Below are 13,908 nucleotides of genomic sequence, written 5' to 3'. Positions count from 1 at the left end.
CTCAGACCTGTAATAATAATAATAATAATAATAATAATAATAATAATAATAACTTAGTAGCAAATAGAACTAAGTATGGTTAGGATGGAGTGGCAAGCTGTAGTTCTGGCCCTTCCATTTTCTTTTTGTGGGGCAATGGTTACTGCCTAAAGCTGGCGAGTGAAGAAAAAAGTACCACAATCTAGAGTTAAGGTGAAGCAAGTCCAGAATAAAAAATGAGATTCACCTGAGTGGGGCTTAAGATGAGTTTGGAATCTGCCTCTTTCCACTCTTCCAAGTTCTTTACTTTTTACTTCTTGTCACTGGTCTATATTACTTTACCAAAACTGAATATTTATTGAAGGTGAAGATGGTTTTAATGTAAGAGAGGGACAGTTACCAGAGTAATGTCAGCTTCTAATTTTTCAGGTCTTAATTTGGATGAACCAAGGCAGCTGTATTTTATATTAAGCAATAATAGTGTTCTTGTTCTAATGCAGCACAATTTCACATTTCCTGGGACAAAGTTGCATAGCCAGAGGCAGAATCTTTAATCCTTGAGGAAATGAAGTATTGCCAAACACAGTGAAGCAAAGCTGCTATTGTCCTTAGAATCTTAAAAGTGCTCCAAGTGTCCAGAACTATTTTTTTCTTCTTTTTTTGTGGTACTAGGGATTGAACCTAGGGGCATTCTACTCTGAGCTACATTCCCTTCCCTTTTTTGGGGGGTTGAGGGTACTGGGGGTGGAACCCAGAGGCTTTCTACCTCTGGGCTATACTCCCAGACCTATTTTCTACTTTATTTGGAAACAGGGTCTCACTAAGTTGCTGAGAGCCTCACTCAGGAGCTGAGGCTGGCTTCGAACCTGTGGGATCCTCCTGTCTCAGCCTCCCAAGCACGGGGATTATAAGCGTGCGCCACCACGCCCAGCTCCATTCCCTTCCCTTTTTACTTTTTGTTTTGAAGCAGGGTCTAGGCTGCTGAGAGTCTTGTTGCATTGCTAAGGCTGTGATCCTCCCGCTTCAGCCTCAGCCTCGCAAGTACTGGGATTACAGATGTGTGCCACCATGCCTGGCTTGCTTCGTGCCTTTGGTGGAAGAAGCAGTTGGGCACAAGTAATCCAGCTGTTCTTGGAGAACTTGAATATAGGGGCAGAAGTGTAGTGTCTCTGAAGAATTTTGAAATAGTTGTCGCTAATAGCATGGTGGCGGGTCTTGAACCTTTGTGCCAAGAATTTGGATCTAGACTCTGAACACTTGAATTTATATCATACTCTCAGTTACTGTCACACTTGCGTAGTTTAAAAATTAAGTTGCATTTTATGATTTTTAAAGTTTATTTCTGCCGGGCGTGGTGGCACACGCTTGTAATCCCTGCGCTTGGGAGGCAGAGGCAGGAGGATCGCACAGGTTTGAAGCCAGCCGCACGCGCTGGCTTAGGAGACCCTGTTTCCAAATAAAAATATAAAAAGTAGGTCTGGGAGTGTAGCCCGGAAGTAGAAGGATTTCCAGGAACCCCAGTACCACAAAAGAAAAAAAAAAGTGTATTTCTTGCCTTTTGAGATTATACCGCAGTTTTGCGAGTGTCAAGTCTTCCTTTACTCTGGTTTTACTATATGTTGGACTCCCCAGGCAGTTTCTATTTCAGCATAGATTTGAAGCTCAACCGGGGTATCATCCCTTGGCTCTGGAAAGTAATCTTTTTTTCTTTTTTTTTTTCAGTACTAGGGATGGAACTCAGGGGCATTCTATACACTCCAAAATAGAACTATACTGCCAGCCCTATTTTTATTCTTTATTTTGAAACAGGGTCTCACTGAGTTGCGAAGGGCTGCCTGCGATTCTCCTGTCTCAACCTCCCAAATGCTGGGATTACAAGTGTGAGCCACCGTGCCTGCCTGGAAAGTTATCTTGAAAGTGATTTTCCCTATTCCTTTTGGTGTCTGGGACAGTCTTGGTTCAAAACCAGACTGTGTCCTTCATTTCTATGGATCTGAGAATAGACGTTTTAGATGCTATTTTGTTAACACCCATTATTTCCCTGTAAAGGTGTGAGTGACTCCCAGGGTCCTGTGGGCCTGTCACTCTGAACACAGAACTGTCACTCTAGTCTGGCTCCCTCCACGCAGGCTGGGAGCCTCCATGATGATGAGCTTGGCTGCTGAAGTGAATGGTCAGGGGCCCTGGCCCAGGAGCTGTCTGCAGGCCTCTTGATAGTACCCATAAGCTGGTCCTCACACGGAACCATCTAGGCAGCCCGGGTCCCAACGCTTGGCATCGAGAAGCTCAGGGAGGAAAGAAAACCGAAGTAGAGCAGAAGTCTATTTGGGCCTGGGCTGCTGATCCCTGGATATAGGCTGACCTCCACTCCACTTTCCTACTCCCACTCTGCTAGCTCGAGCCAGCCAGTAGGTAGGTGCTGAACTGCTTGTGTTAGACCAGCCCCCAGGAAGTAGGTGGCTTGTTCCATAGTACCACTGTTTGAACACAGCTGTTTTTGCTTATTCTTGCCAGACATAGCTGTAGCTAATGGACTGTGACCTGCGTTCCACGCAGAATTAAGAGACTTTGCTTATTTCTCAAACCTGAGAGGGCAGCTCTGAGGATTAAGGAGTTGGTTGGGTCTCCTTCTCTCAGTGACCTGTTGCTCTACCTTCTGATACTAGGGGTTAGCTCCGTGCATCCAGCCCAGAACAGGCAGCGGAGCGTGGCGCCCTCTGCCGTCTGTGCTGCTCTTGCTCCTGCGGCCGCGGGAATTTGCTGAGGGCAGCCAAGCACCCCTCTTCCTCCATCCGGGATGGGGGAAGGATGTGCCAGACCCGGCTCAGGAAACCGCGGGGAGGCACTGGCCACAGCTAACGATATTCTCCATGGTACATTCCCTTACTTTGGGATTATCTTTTCAAATTTGTGTCCTCCAAACCACCCTGCTGCTTCCTTCATTCTGTGTGGTCACTTTGGACCTGCAATAGCAGCAAGTGCAAATGGGAGGAGCTTGTCTGGACGTGGAAAGCCTTGTCACCACTGGAACCAGCCAGCGCCCTTCCCATGCCGGTAGCCTCCGGGTAAGGGGATGTAGAGGGTGGAGGTACCAATGGGACAAGCTCCACAGCTCTTTAAGTTGCAGGAAGCTTCAGATCCCTGCTCCATGCTGGGTACAGGAGGGCATATGTGAGCAGCAGGGGCACCTGGGGCTTTCCCCTTCCCCTTCTCCCCCAGAGAGAGCTCTGCCCACCAGGCTGTCCCTCCCTGACTGTCCTGTCACATCACTGAGCCCCACTCTTCCTCTATGCCTTCCTCCCGTCCTCTGCTGGCTCTCACCTGGCCACCTCCAGCTCTGCTGTCACCTGGTGACAACTCTTCCTCCCAGGCAGGTGTTCTGTCTCTCATCATCTCTACCTTCCTGTGGTGTAATGAGCGACTTATGGATCTGGCTTCCCCAGAGCTGGAACTGGAGGGATGGTGGCTCTGGGTGAGTGTTTGTTGGATGAGTAAGTGAATGAATGAGCAGATGGAGTAAACAGAAAATAACCAGCCCCCTGTCTGCTTGGGCCCTGGATCCTCCTTGGATGTGGTTAAGAAGTGGTTGGTGAGGACCGGGTAGCACAGTGGCCCCTGGGCCGCTCCTTAGCACCTCCCTTGGCAGCTGGCTACCTTTCTCTACCCCCACCTTGCTGCAATAATGTTCTCATTGTTCTGCCCTCAACTGGGCCAGGACTAGTTCTTAAATCTGCCAATATACAGAATAGTTTTTCTTTCCCTGTTTCATTGGTATGAGTTTTGCCCTTTCAACTAGGTTGTAAACACCTTAAAATCCTGAGTTTTGTCCTCTAGAAATCAGTCTCTAAAGGAATGGAGACATTGCTCCAGGGCAGCACTGGGCCTGCTACCAGCTAGCTTTGTGGTCTTAAGGACAGGGTAATTAGCCTCCCTCCAGGCCTGTTTCCTCCTCTGTAAGGTCAGAGGGCTGGACCTTCCTCAGGGCTTCCAGCCCAGGGTCCCAGCTCCTTGCTTGTCCCTGCCTGTGTCCGGCACAGGTTCCATTGCTGCACCTGCAAGTAACAATGCAGGGTGGGTAACAGCGTTGCCGGGATAGGCATGGCCTCAGTCTGCCCTCCACTGAGAAGTCTTCCACACCAAGGACCCTGACAGGCCTCCTTGAGTCTGCACTTCAGTTCTGTGCTTTGGTGGGTGATGTTTCATTCCTTTCAAACTGTAGGGCAGATGTGGAGGTTGAGGTAGATTGTGTCTACCCTAGGGGTCTTGGAGGAAGAACAGTGCCAGGCCTCGTTCTCCCCCTTGTTTTCCAAGTGTACCTTGCCTCCAGTTGGATCAGCTGCATCTTTGTATCAGTTTTCTTTTTCTTTTTCCTGTACTGGGGATGGAACCCAAGGACATTCTGCCTCTGAGCTACACCCCCCAGCCTCATTTTTTATTCTTTATTTTGAAACAGGGTCTCACTAAGTAGCTGAGGTTGTAGGTGAACTGAGATCCTCCTGTCTCTGCCTCCCGAATGCTGGTATTACAAGCAGGCATGGCCACCACGTCCAGCAGATGTGTCAGTTTTGCAAAACATGGGATCCTACACAGGGTTCACAGCAGCATGTGTTTGTTTTCCTTTTGTACTTGAGCTGGTGGAGGCCAGGAAGGGCTTACTTTCTGTTCTGAGGGTTTATCTTTTGTATGCATTCCCTGCCCTTTCTCAGCTTTCAGCCCTGAGCTCCTCTCTGCCCAGGCAGGTGTGTGCTCTTTGATTTTTGTCCCGTTGTCCCCTTAGGTAGACCCCCCCAAATTGTAAACTGATGGTGAGAAATGAGCCCTCCTGGATGTGACGTGGTGACATTTTAAAGGTTGTAGGTTTGTATTAGGGCCGTTCATGGCTGAAACACTGGAATAAAAGGAAGGAGTTTGGCTCCTCCTGACAATGCCGCATGCATCCCCCATCCTTTGTGAGAGACAGGATGATAGTGGCGGGGCTCATCTGAGATGACATGAGTGTCCAGATGTAAGAAGTGACTCAGGGAGACAAAACACCACGTTTTGCACCTTAAATAGTGACTGTTTGCCATTTATATTCCATTAAAGCTAGGGAAGGAAAAAAGGGAAAATTGGAAAGAGGCCAAGGCTGCAAAAGAGTAGTTCAGCTGAGTTGTATATTAGCTAAAGACTAAGTTCTAAGTTAGTAGATAAATTGAAGATCTGGGATCTACTCAGAATTTTCATTGCAAATAACCTCAAGAAGGCTTAGTGTTAGAAACCAACATATTACAGCTTGCTTGCTTGTTTGTTTTTTGGTACTAGAGGTTGAACCCAAAGGCATTCTGCCTCTGAACTACATCCTCAGACCTGTTTTATTTTTATTTTTTATTTTATTTTGAAACAGGGTCTTGCTGAATTGCTGAGTGCCTCACTAAGTTGCTGAGTCTGTCTTGTCTTAGCCTCCCATGTACTGGGATTATTGGCATGCACCACCATGCCAGGCTACATTATTGCTTTTTAAGCATGGTGTGAAAGCTGGGCATGGTGGCACATGCTTGTAATCCCAGCATTTGGGAGGATTGTGCTTCACAGACAGCCTCAGTTACTTAGTGAGGCTCTTTGTGATTCAGTGAGACCCTGTTTCAAAATAAAGGAGAAAAAAATAGGGCTGGGAGTGTAGCTCAGAGGTAGAATGCCCCTGGGTTCCATCCCCAGGACCAAAAAACAAAAACATGGTGACTGTTCTTTCCTTCTGGTACTAGCAGTGTTGGTTGTTTTTATTAGGTCCATATGCTATCCTTGGCTTAAGTTAGGGATCATATTCTTGAAAGATATGTCTTTTAAACACCAGAGTTGTCCAGCAAGAACTGCTGATACTCTGAGACTGGCTTGCTTTCATTTTATTTCAGCAGCATCGTCTTTTACCTTACTTGTGGAGTGGTATTTGTGTTGGTCCCTGAGCCACCCATAGGAACCTTTGTTCCTCTCATTACTGTGTTGCTGAAGAATTACAAAGTCTTTGGCAAATAATAGTCCAATAACTCGGAGTTCTGATTAAGTGTTAAATGTATACTGAATTCAAATTCCCAAATTCTGTTTCATCACCAGGTTGCTTGTGGGGGCACCTCGGGCAGAGGCCCTGCCGCTGCAGAAGGCCAACAGGACAGGAGGCCTGTACAGCTGTGACATCACCTCCCGAGGACCTTGCACACGCATTGTATTTGATAATGATGGTGCGTTCTTCTGCCATTCTTGCCCTGCCCACCTGTACCCTACTTGCCCATTCTATGAGGGAGTGCGAGCATTTGTTCTTGCAGAGGGGACCTATTTTAAATGCATCAGTATTGTGTTTTATTTGCCCTGAACATAATTACTTTCTAAAAGAGGCATTTTTCTGCCTCTAACACACGGTTTATTTCTTAACTAATATGATGTATTGATGATGCCACCTAGTGTTAGATTGAAGATTTACAGGAGGCTGTTGAAAATCTGAAAAGAAGAAAATTGAAGTGTTTATCTTATATTCAGGTAGCCAGAAGTTAGCAGTCACTGTTAAAATATTTGGGAGAAAGACTATTTTTATTATTATTTTTTGCACTGTTGGAGATCTAACCCAGGGCCTCGCACATGCTAGGCAAGCTCTTTACCACTGAGCTATATCCCCTAACCTGAAATTTTAAATACCATACCTCTCTTTTTTGAGAGCTAACCTACATGAATAAAATTTGCCCTACTATCTATCTATCTATCTATCTATTTATTTATTATTTTGCGACACTAAGGATGGAACCCAGGGGCATTCTACCTCTGAGCTATGCCTCTAGCCCTATTTTGTCTCACTGAGTTGCAAAGAGCCTCACTTAGTGGCTAAGGCTGGTACCCTACTATTTTAGATGATGACTCATTGTGTAAGGACTTTGGGTGGCTGGAAGACACCATGTAATGTAGGCCATGTTAATGTCTAATTTAACTGTTTTCCCATAGGTTGAGCAGATCCATTAGTGTGCCAAGAAGCTCCTACCAAACCTAATCTAATAGGCTTGGTCTAAATAGGTAGATCATGCTTATCTTCTCTTGCTTCTTTATTATAACATTTGGTTGTTTTTTTTTTACTTGTTAGAAAATAATGGACGTTAATTGTAGGAAACTTGTAAAGTACTACGTTCACATATAAAGAAAGAAAAAAACCTCATTGGTAGCCTCAGAATCTAGACATATTTTCTCTCTAAACATTTTGGATTTTTCCTTCTATTTAAAGTTTAGTTTTTATCTTTCTCTGTAATGATTGAAGATTGAAAATCATGCCTGTGTTGCTTCTCCTTGAGGAAGGCAAAAATGTGGATATAGGTTTATATGGTGGGTTTAAATTGATAACCAGAATGAGCACATGATGGTATTTGTGGTTTCTCTCTTTTTCTGGTGGACCTGTCAACTGAGTGAATCTAAGGCCTTGTCTCCTCATTTCCAGTAAAGGACATTTTTTATGCTATTATTTAAAAAACTAGGGAATACATAAAGAAGCACCCACTTTCATTAGTTTTGATGGTGGTGGGACTTTCGAGACTGGACTTTACATTGTCGCTTTAAGGGCATTCTATTGGAGGGCTATGTCTTAGTCATAACATTTTCAAATAATTTTCTATGGGAGACCTTGGGTTTCAAGAGAGGGCAAAGGAGATTCTTGAGCAGAATAGGCTACCCTGTTCTGAAGCATGTCATTTATTATAGAATTTTAATCTTTCTTTCTCCCTTTCTCCCCTCCTCTCTTCTTTCCTTTCCTGTGCTGGGCATCAAACTCTGAGTCCTGGGCAGGTGCTTTGCCACTGAGTTATACCCCCAGCCCAGCCCTTATGTATTGAATTTTTGCATATATACCCCAGTAACTATTCCTCTGTTTTGTTGAGATGAGAAATCATTTGTTTAGATTGAATAAATGGATTTATTGAGTAGCTAGACTTGGAGCCAAGACAATTTGGAAAGAGTTTCATGTGTTTTTGTTCATCTGTGGGTTCATGGCCTATTCCTTGTAACGTGTGTTGCTTTCTTTCCACAGCTGACCCTACATCGGAAAGCAAGGAAGACCAATGGATGGGGGTCACTGTGCAGAGTCAAGGTCCAGGGGGCAAAGTGGTGGTATGTGTAGAAAGTGTGTTAATTCCATCTATTGGGATGCCTTTTATGTGCCAGCATCAAGATACAGCAGTGAACAAAGCAGAGCCCCTGCCTTCCTGGGGTACACATTCTAGCAAATTTCAAACTTTAAAGCAGGAATTGATGTCAAGAATAAACCAGAGGGGAGAGGGCAGCTGGAGGAAAAAAAAAAAAAAAGAATAAACCAAAGCTTTTCTTAGAAACTTTCAGATTCAGATAACCTTTTTTTGGAACGGGAGATCAAACCCAGGGGCATTCTACTCTAAGCTGCATCCCAACCCTATTTTATTTTTTATTTTAAAACGGTATTGCAAGGTTGCTGAGACTGTCCTTGAGCTTGCGATCCTCCTGTTCCAGGCTCCCAAGTACTGGGGTTACAGGTGTGGGCCACCATGCCTGGCTTCAAAGAATTAATATAAACCTCTACTGAATATCCTTATAACTCTAGATGGTCTTATAAAGAAAACAAAACTAGGCATATTTTCTGTCCTAGGAACATTGTAGTTTTCATAGATAATTTATAAAATAAGGGAATGGTTTAGGAAAGTAACATAATTTTGAACTCCTATTTATTTTTGAGCTTCTTTAAAGAGAAGTGTTAGTAAAGAAAAGAGTTTACTAGATGGATTATTGTAGGTGGCTCCAGATCTGGTTGCTATAACAAAATTTATATAAGAAATTTTAAAAATGAGCATTTTAGTGAGTATTGAATTTAAGGGTTGCATTGTAGGAAATTGAATTGGACATTATAAAGTACTTTTAAGCTGGGCGTGGTGGCACACGCTTGTAATCCCAGCATTTGGTAGGCTGAGACCAGAGGATCGCGGTTTGCAGACAGCCTCAGCTACTTACTGAGGCCCTCTGCAACTTAGTGAGACCCTGTTTCAAATTAAAAAGAATAAAAAATATGGCAGGGGCTGTAGCTTGGAGGTCAGATGCCCCTGGGTTCCACTCCCAGACCCATAAATAATTAATTAATTAATTAATTAATAATTTTAGACACCCAGAATGTGTTACATGGAAAGAAGCCATGAATACCCTGTAGAAATTATAGAGATTATAGAGATTTCTTCTGGCAGGGTATTTCTCTCTGCCTTTTTAAAAGAGACAAGCTGAGGAAAATAATCTCAGAACTCAGAATATATCTAGGGATTTACTACAAAGAAACAATGTGGGTAAAAAGAAATGTCTCTGTTTTAGCTGTGTATGCTTGATCCCCATGAAAATATGTCCATAATTTCTCTCCTCTAGAATGTAATTATTTTCACACTGATGTAGAGGTTTTACAGCCACTAAAAGCCAATTAAGTTAAGAAAATGAAGTAAGGTGTTTCCCTTTGTTTATGTGACAGGTAAATTTACAGATAAATTGCCTGTGGATACAGATTGGCATTCAATATTTGGATTGGAGCGTTTCTCTCTGAGTGAGAGTAAGGCAGAAGTCTGGGTTCCTGTATGCTTGTTAATAGGCTCTTTAGTGCCATGCTGGGGAAGACTTGCTGGTTTGGGATCCAGTCCCAGAATGAGGACAGGTTTAATCGTCCTGTTTAGAATTGACTTCTTTATTATTGACAATTTTATCAATTTGTGGTTTTTATAACAAGGTTTGTAGACATGAATGGGCTCCTTCCTTCCATGTGTTTGCAGACATGTGCTCATAGATATGAAAAAAGGCAACACGTTAATACGAAGCAGGAATCACGAGACATCTTTGGAAGGTGTTACGTCCTGAGTCAGAATCTTAAGATTGAAGATGATATGGATGGAGGAGACTGGAGTTTCTGTGATGGCCGATTAAGAGGCCATGAAAAATTTGGTTCCTGTCAGCAGGGTGTAGCAGCTACTTTTACTAAAGACTTTCATTATATTGTGTTTGGAGCCCCGGGTACTTATAACTGGAAAGGTATGATGTTTGTATTTACAGAAACAGATAGTAGACTTTCTATATAATTCTTATGATATATACAATGATTTAAAACCTTTTAAGTTAAAAAAGTGTTAAAAGACATTTGTACATTATGAAAGTGGGTAGAATGTTAAAATTGCTAGTATGATTAAGAATGAGTAATGGAAATTTTTAATGTTGAAAAAAATTTTTTCATCTACTACTGTACATTAATACAAATAGTTAACTTTTCTATAGGAATATAATAATTAGCAAGTTATTTTGCATTTCATGAAGTTAGAAGTTCTCATTTAAGTTAGTGATAATGAAAACTAAGTGATAATGAAAACTAAGAAGGATTAGATTAGGTGGTATCTATAAATATAACTGTGATAATAGGGACATTTCATTATAAATCATCTTAGAAGACCATGTTTTTACTAATAATGTTTTTACAGTAGAGTTAGAAAGGCAAGTGACTAGCAAACTAGGGAATTTTGATGTGATAATTTCAGTCAATTTGAGGAAAAATTGTTTAATGGTATTGTCTAATTATTGTTATGAGGAGTAAAAGATTCCAGGAGGGAGACAGAAAAATGACCCACATTTTATGACTGGATGAACCTGGTCAATTCCTGTAGTGAAAGCTTAACTTCTGAAAAATTTAAGCAGATTTAGAAAACTGCTGTATCATAAAATATAATTAACCCAACTCTACGATGAAGAGAAATGCTTCTGATTTGGAAATAAAACTTTTTGGGGAGAAATTTATTAAAAATTATATAACATTTTTATAGGGAAATTTTTCCCTCTTCCAATAAGAAATGTCTAATTTTAATTGCTATCAGAAGTGATTCTCAAGATTATTACTCTGTAGTCAGTCAAGGTAACCTTGGGGTGTATTCTTTTCACCTACTCTGCCCTTGCTCCACACCCAACAGACTCTTTGATGGAACAGTTCATCAGGCTATTTTGACCTAATTGAAATAACTTGTTGAGTTTAGAAATAGTTCTATTTTATCAAGAATAGATACCATATGTAGTAGAACAGCAAGATACTCACCAGTTATGTGTATTTTAATAAATAAGAAGTATGTCTTATCTGCCTTATCAACTCTGATTTAAAATATTGATAATTTTAAAAAGTTAAAACTGATTTATTCCTGCTATATGCAATTTTTTATAATTGTAAAAGATTTTCAAAGATGAACTGTCAGACCAATTGAAAAGAAGATCAGTATTTTTCATTTTCCCCCCCATTACTGGGGATTAGACCCAGGGGCATTCTACCTCCAAACTGCACTCCCAGCCTTACATTTTTTTTATTCTTTCTTTTGAAACAAGGTCTCAATAAGCTATGCAGGGCCTCACTGAGTAGCTGAAACTGGCTGCAAACCTGTGATTCTCCTGTCTCAGTTTCCCAAATAATGGAATTTCTAGTATTTGTGCCACTATGCTCAGCTTATTATTATTATTTTTTTTTTGCTTTTATACCATAGGAAAACAATTGATCTAGGGTTATAGAGAACATAAATATCATTTACATTAAGTTCATGTCACTTAAAAATTAGATTTGAGCCAGGCATGATGACACACGCTTGTAATCCCAGCACTTGGGAGGCTGAGACAGGAGGATTGCATAGGTTCAAAGTCAGCCTCAGCTACTTAGTGAAGCTCTCAGCAACTTAGTGAGACCCTGTTTCTAAATGAAGTATAAAAAAATAGGTCTGGGAGTATAGCCCGGAGGTAGAAAAGCCCTGGGTTCCACCCCCAGTACCACACATACACACATACACGTACACACAAATTAGTTTTGTGTAGATCTTATTGATTAAGTACAATCATTCCATTTTCATCTACTTTTATAGCGTCATAAAGATCATTAAAATGCATGGGACATCTATTTCAGTTTATAGAATTAATCTTTTTCACATAAAAATTTACATGAACATGTTTAACAACCTTAAAAGTCACCTCTTTCCTCTGCTTTTTCTTCCTTCACTTTTTTCTCTTCTTCCTGATAATGTGGGGGATGTTTATTAGGAACCATTTATTTTATTTTGTTTCATATTCCATTTTTTGTTTTATCATTTCATTCCTTTAGGGATTGTTCGAGTAGAGCAAAAGAATAACTCTTTTTTTGATATGAACATCTTTGAAGATGGGCCTTATGAAGTTGGTGGAGAGACTGACCATGATGAAAGTCTCGTTCCTGTTCCTGCTAACAGTTATTTAGGTAGGAATGAGTGCAGGTGACATACCTATGGTTTCAGACATTGTATGATTCTACTTGAAGAGCCCACAGGCCCTAATTCTCCAGGCTGAGAATAGGCCAGGTAGAAGTAAGGTCCTTGGCTGCATTTGCTGGAACTAGATAAGCCATGGTGATCTAGCAGTGACCTGTCTGCTGGTCGGGGTCCTTCTCTTCTGATCTGGGTTTCTTTAAAGAGAGAAGAAGCCTGTTACCACCTAAACTATCGTTCCACTTGGAACTCTGTTTTCTGGGCTTATGGCAGCCTCTGTACCCTGAAACAGGCTTTTTCTATGGCTATGAGAGAAAGGCTGGGTATTCACAGTTGGCTGCTCTGCCTTCCCTCTCCCTCCAGAGCCTCTGCTAGAGATATTCTTAAGAGCTATATTTAGAAAGTTACTCTTAAGTGGCAGGTCAAGACCTCCAAGTCCTCTTCTGTGCGTGCCATTCTCTAAGAGTTGGTCCTGTGTCTGGATGGGGGGCACATGTCACAGGGCTCCATGGGTGGCACAGGGGCCTCCTGGCTAAGGCTGGGCAGGACTGCTAAAGCAGCTCAGAGGACACCAGATTGTGTCTAAGTGCCAATTCCTTAACTCCTGAGGCTTGTTTGCATTACTAATGGGTGTCCTAAATTATTCCTGTGCATTATGGTAATTACACAAAGGCTTTTAAAAGCTTTAATTCTTGGTATGAATTGACATAAAGAATAATTACTGTGTGTTTCTTTGAGAAAAATATAAAAAGTCTTCTAACTAGTAACCTGTTTTTTAAAAATGATGACAAGAAAAGTACCCACATGCTAGAGATATTACTAAAACAATAGAAAGTAAACAAAAAAGTAAAAAAAAATATATATATATAAATAATTTCAAGCATTGTGCTTATAAACATACACTAAGTTGTTACAATTGTATAAATATATGTTAAAGGGATTATTGATTATAAAAATAAACACTTTTTATATTCTCCATCTCAAAATGAAAACTTGGTATGAAGGTAGAAAAGAGGGAAGAAAACAATTATACTTACTATTTGTTAAGCACTTCTTAAATGCTGTTAGTACTGTCCTCAGTGCTCTACATCTTTAGTACTATATATAAGTAGTATTGCCCCTATTTCTTCTTTTCTTTTATCTGATGAGTGAAACCGACTCAGGGAGCTTCATTTCCTAGCCCAGGGGCATACCGTTAATAATCTTCCAGCCAAGGAAAGAGATACTCATGAAAATGCTGACATTGGGAAGCCTCTGGGGGTGAGCAGCCTGGACAGGAGCAGCCTCGCAGGACAGGAGGGGAATCAGGGGCCATGGTTTGCTGGCTCAGGGATTAAATGTGAATTTGAAGGTAAAATGTTCCAAAGTAAAATCATCAAAACAATATTTTATTTGAACTTATATTAACCAACAACCTCTTTCCCTCAAATGTTTTATTTAGGGATTATTTATGATGAGAAGTATTTAAGTTTAGTGGATGTGATCAAGAAATCAATACTTTGAGTCTTTAAGAAACACGTAGCCGGGCGTGGTGGCTCACGCTTGTAATCCCAGCATTCGGGAGGCTGAGACCAGAGGATCACGGTTCATGGACAGCCTCAGATACTTAGTGAGGGCCTCTGCAACTCAGTGAGACCCGGTTTCAAAATAAAGAATAAAAAATAGGGCAGGA

The 13,908-nt window shown here is 41.6% G+C and overlaps 1 protein-coding gene across 6 annotated transcripts in view; it reads left to right on the top strand.

Annotated features, from left to right (window-relative positions):
* Nucleotides 1-13,908, top strand: part of ITGA6 (integrin subunit alpha 6) — a gene marked incomplete at both ends in the record, with an annotated part of 89,938 nt that overhangs the window by 33,481 nt on the left and 42,549 nt on the right. For 5 of the 6 annotated variants that reach the window (XM_080689202.1, XM_080689201.1, XM_080689200.1 and 2 more), the window contains 4 exons: nt 6,067-6,191; nt 8,012-8,091; nt 9,756-10,011; nt 12,098-12,229. In XM_080689202.1, coding sequence (XP_080545328.1) covers nt 6,067-6,191; nt 8,012-8,091; nt 9,756-10,011; nt 12,098-12,229 — 593 coding nt within the window. Of the gene's footprint in view, nt 1-6,066; nt 6,192-8,011; nt 8,092-9,755; nt 10,012-12,097; nt 12,230-13,908 lie in introns of those variants that run through there. The other variant, XM_080689205.1, reaches the window with a different exon arrangement.

This window comes from Muscardinus avellanarius, assembly GCF_963383645.1.
Source record: "Muscardinus avellanarius genome assembly, chromosome: 2".
NCBI lineage: Eukaryota > Metazoa > Chordata > Mammalia > Rodentia > Gliridae > Muscardinus > Muscardinus avellanarius.
The sequence above is the reverse complement of the archived record's forward strand: the minus strand, read 5'-3'. Positions and strand labels throughout refer to the sequence as shown.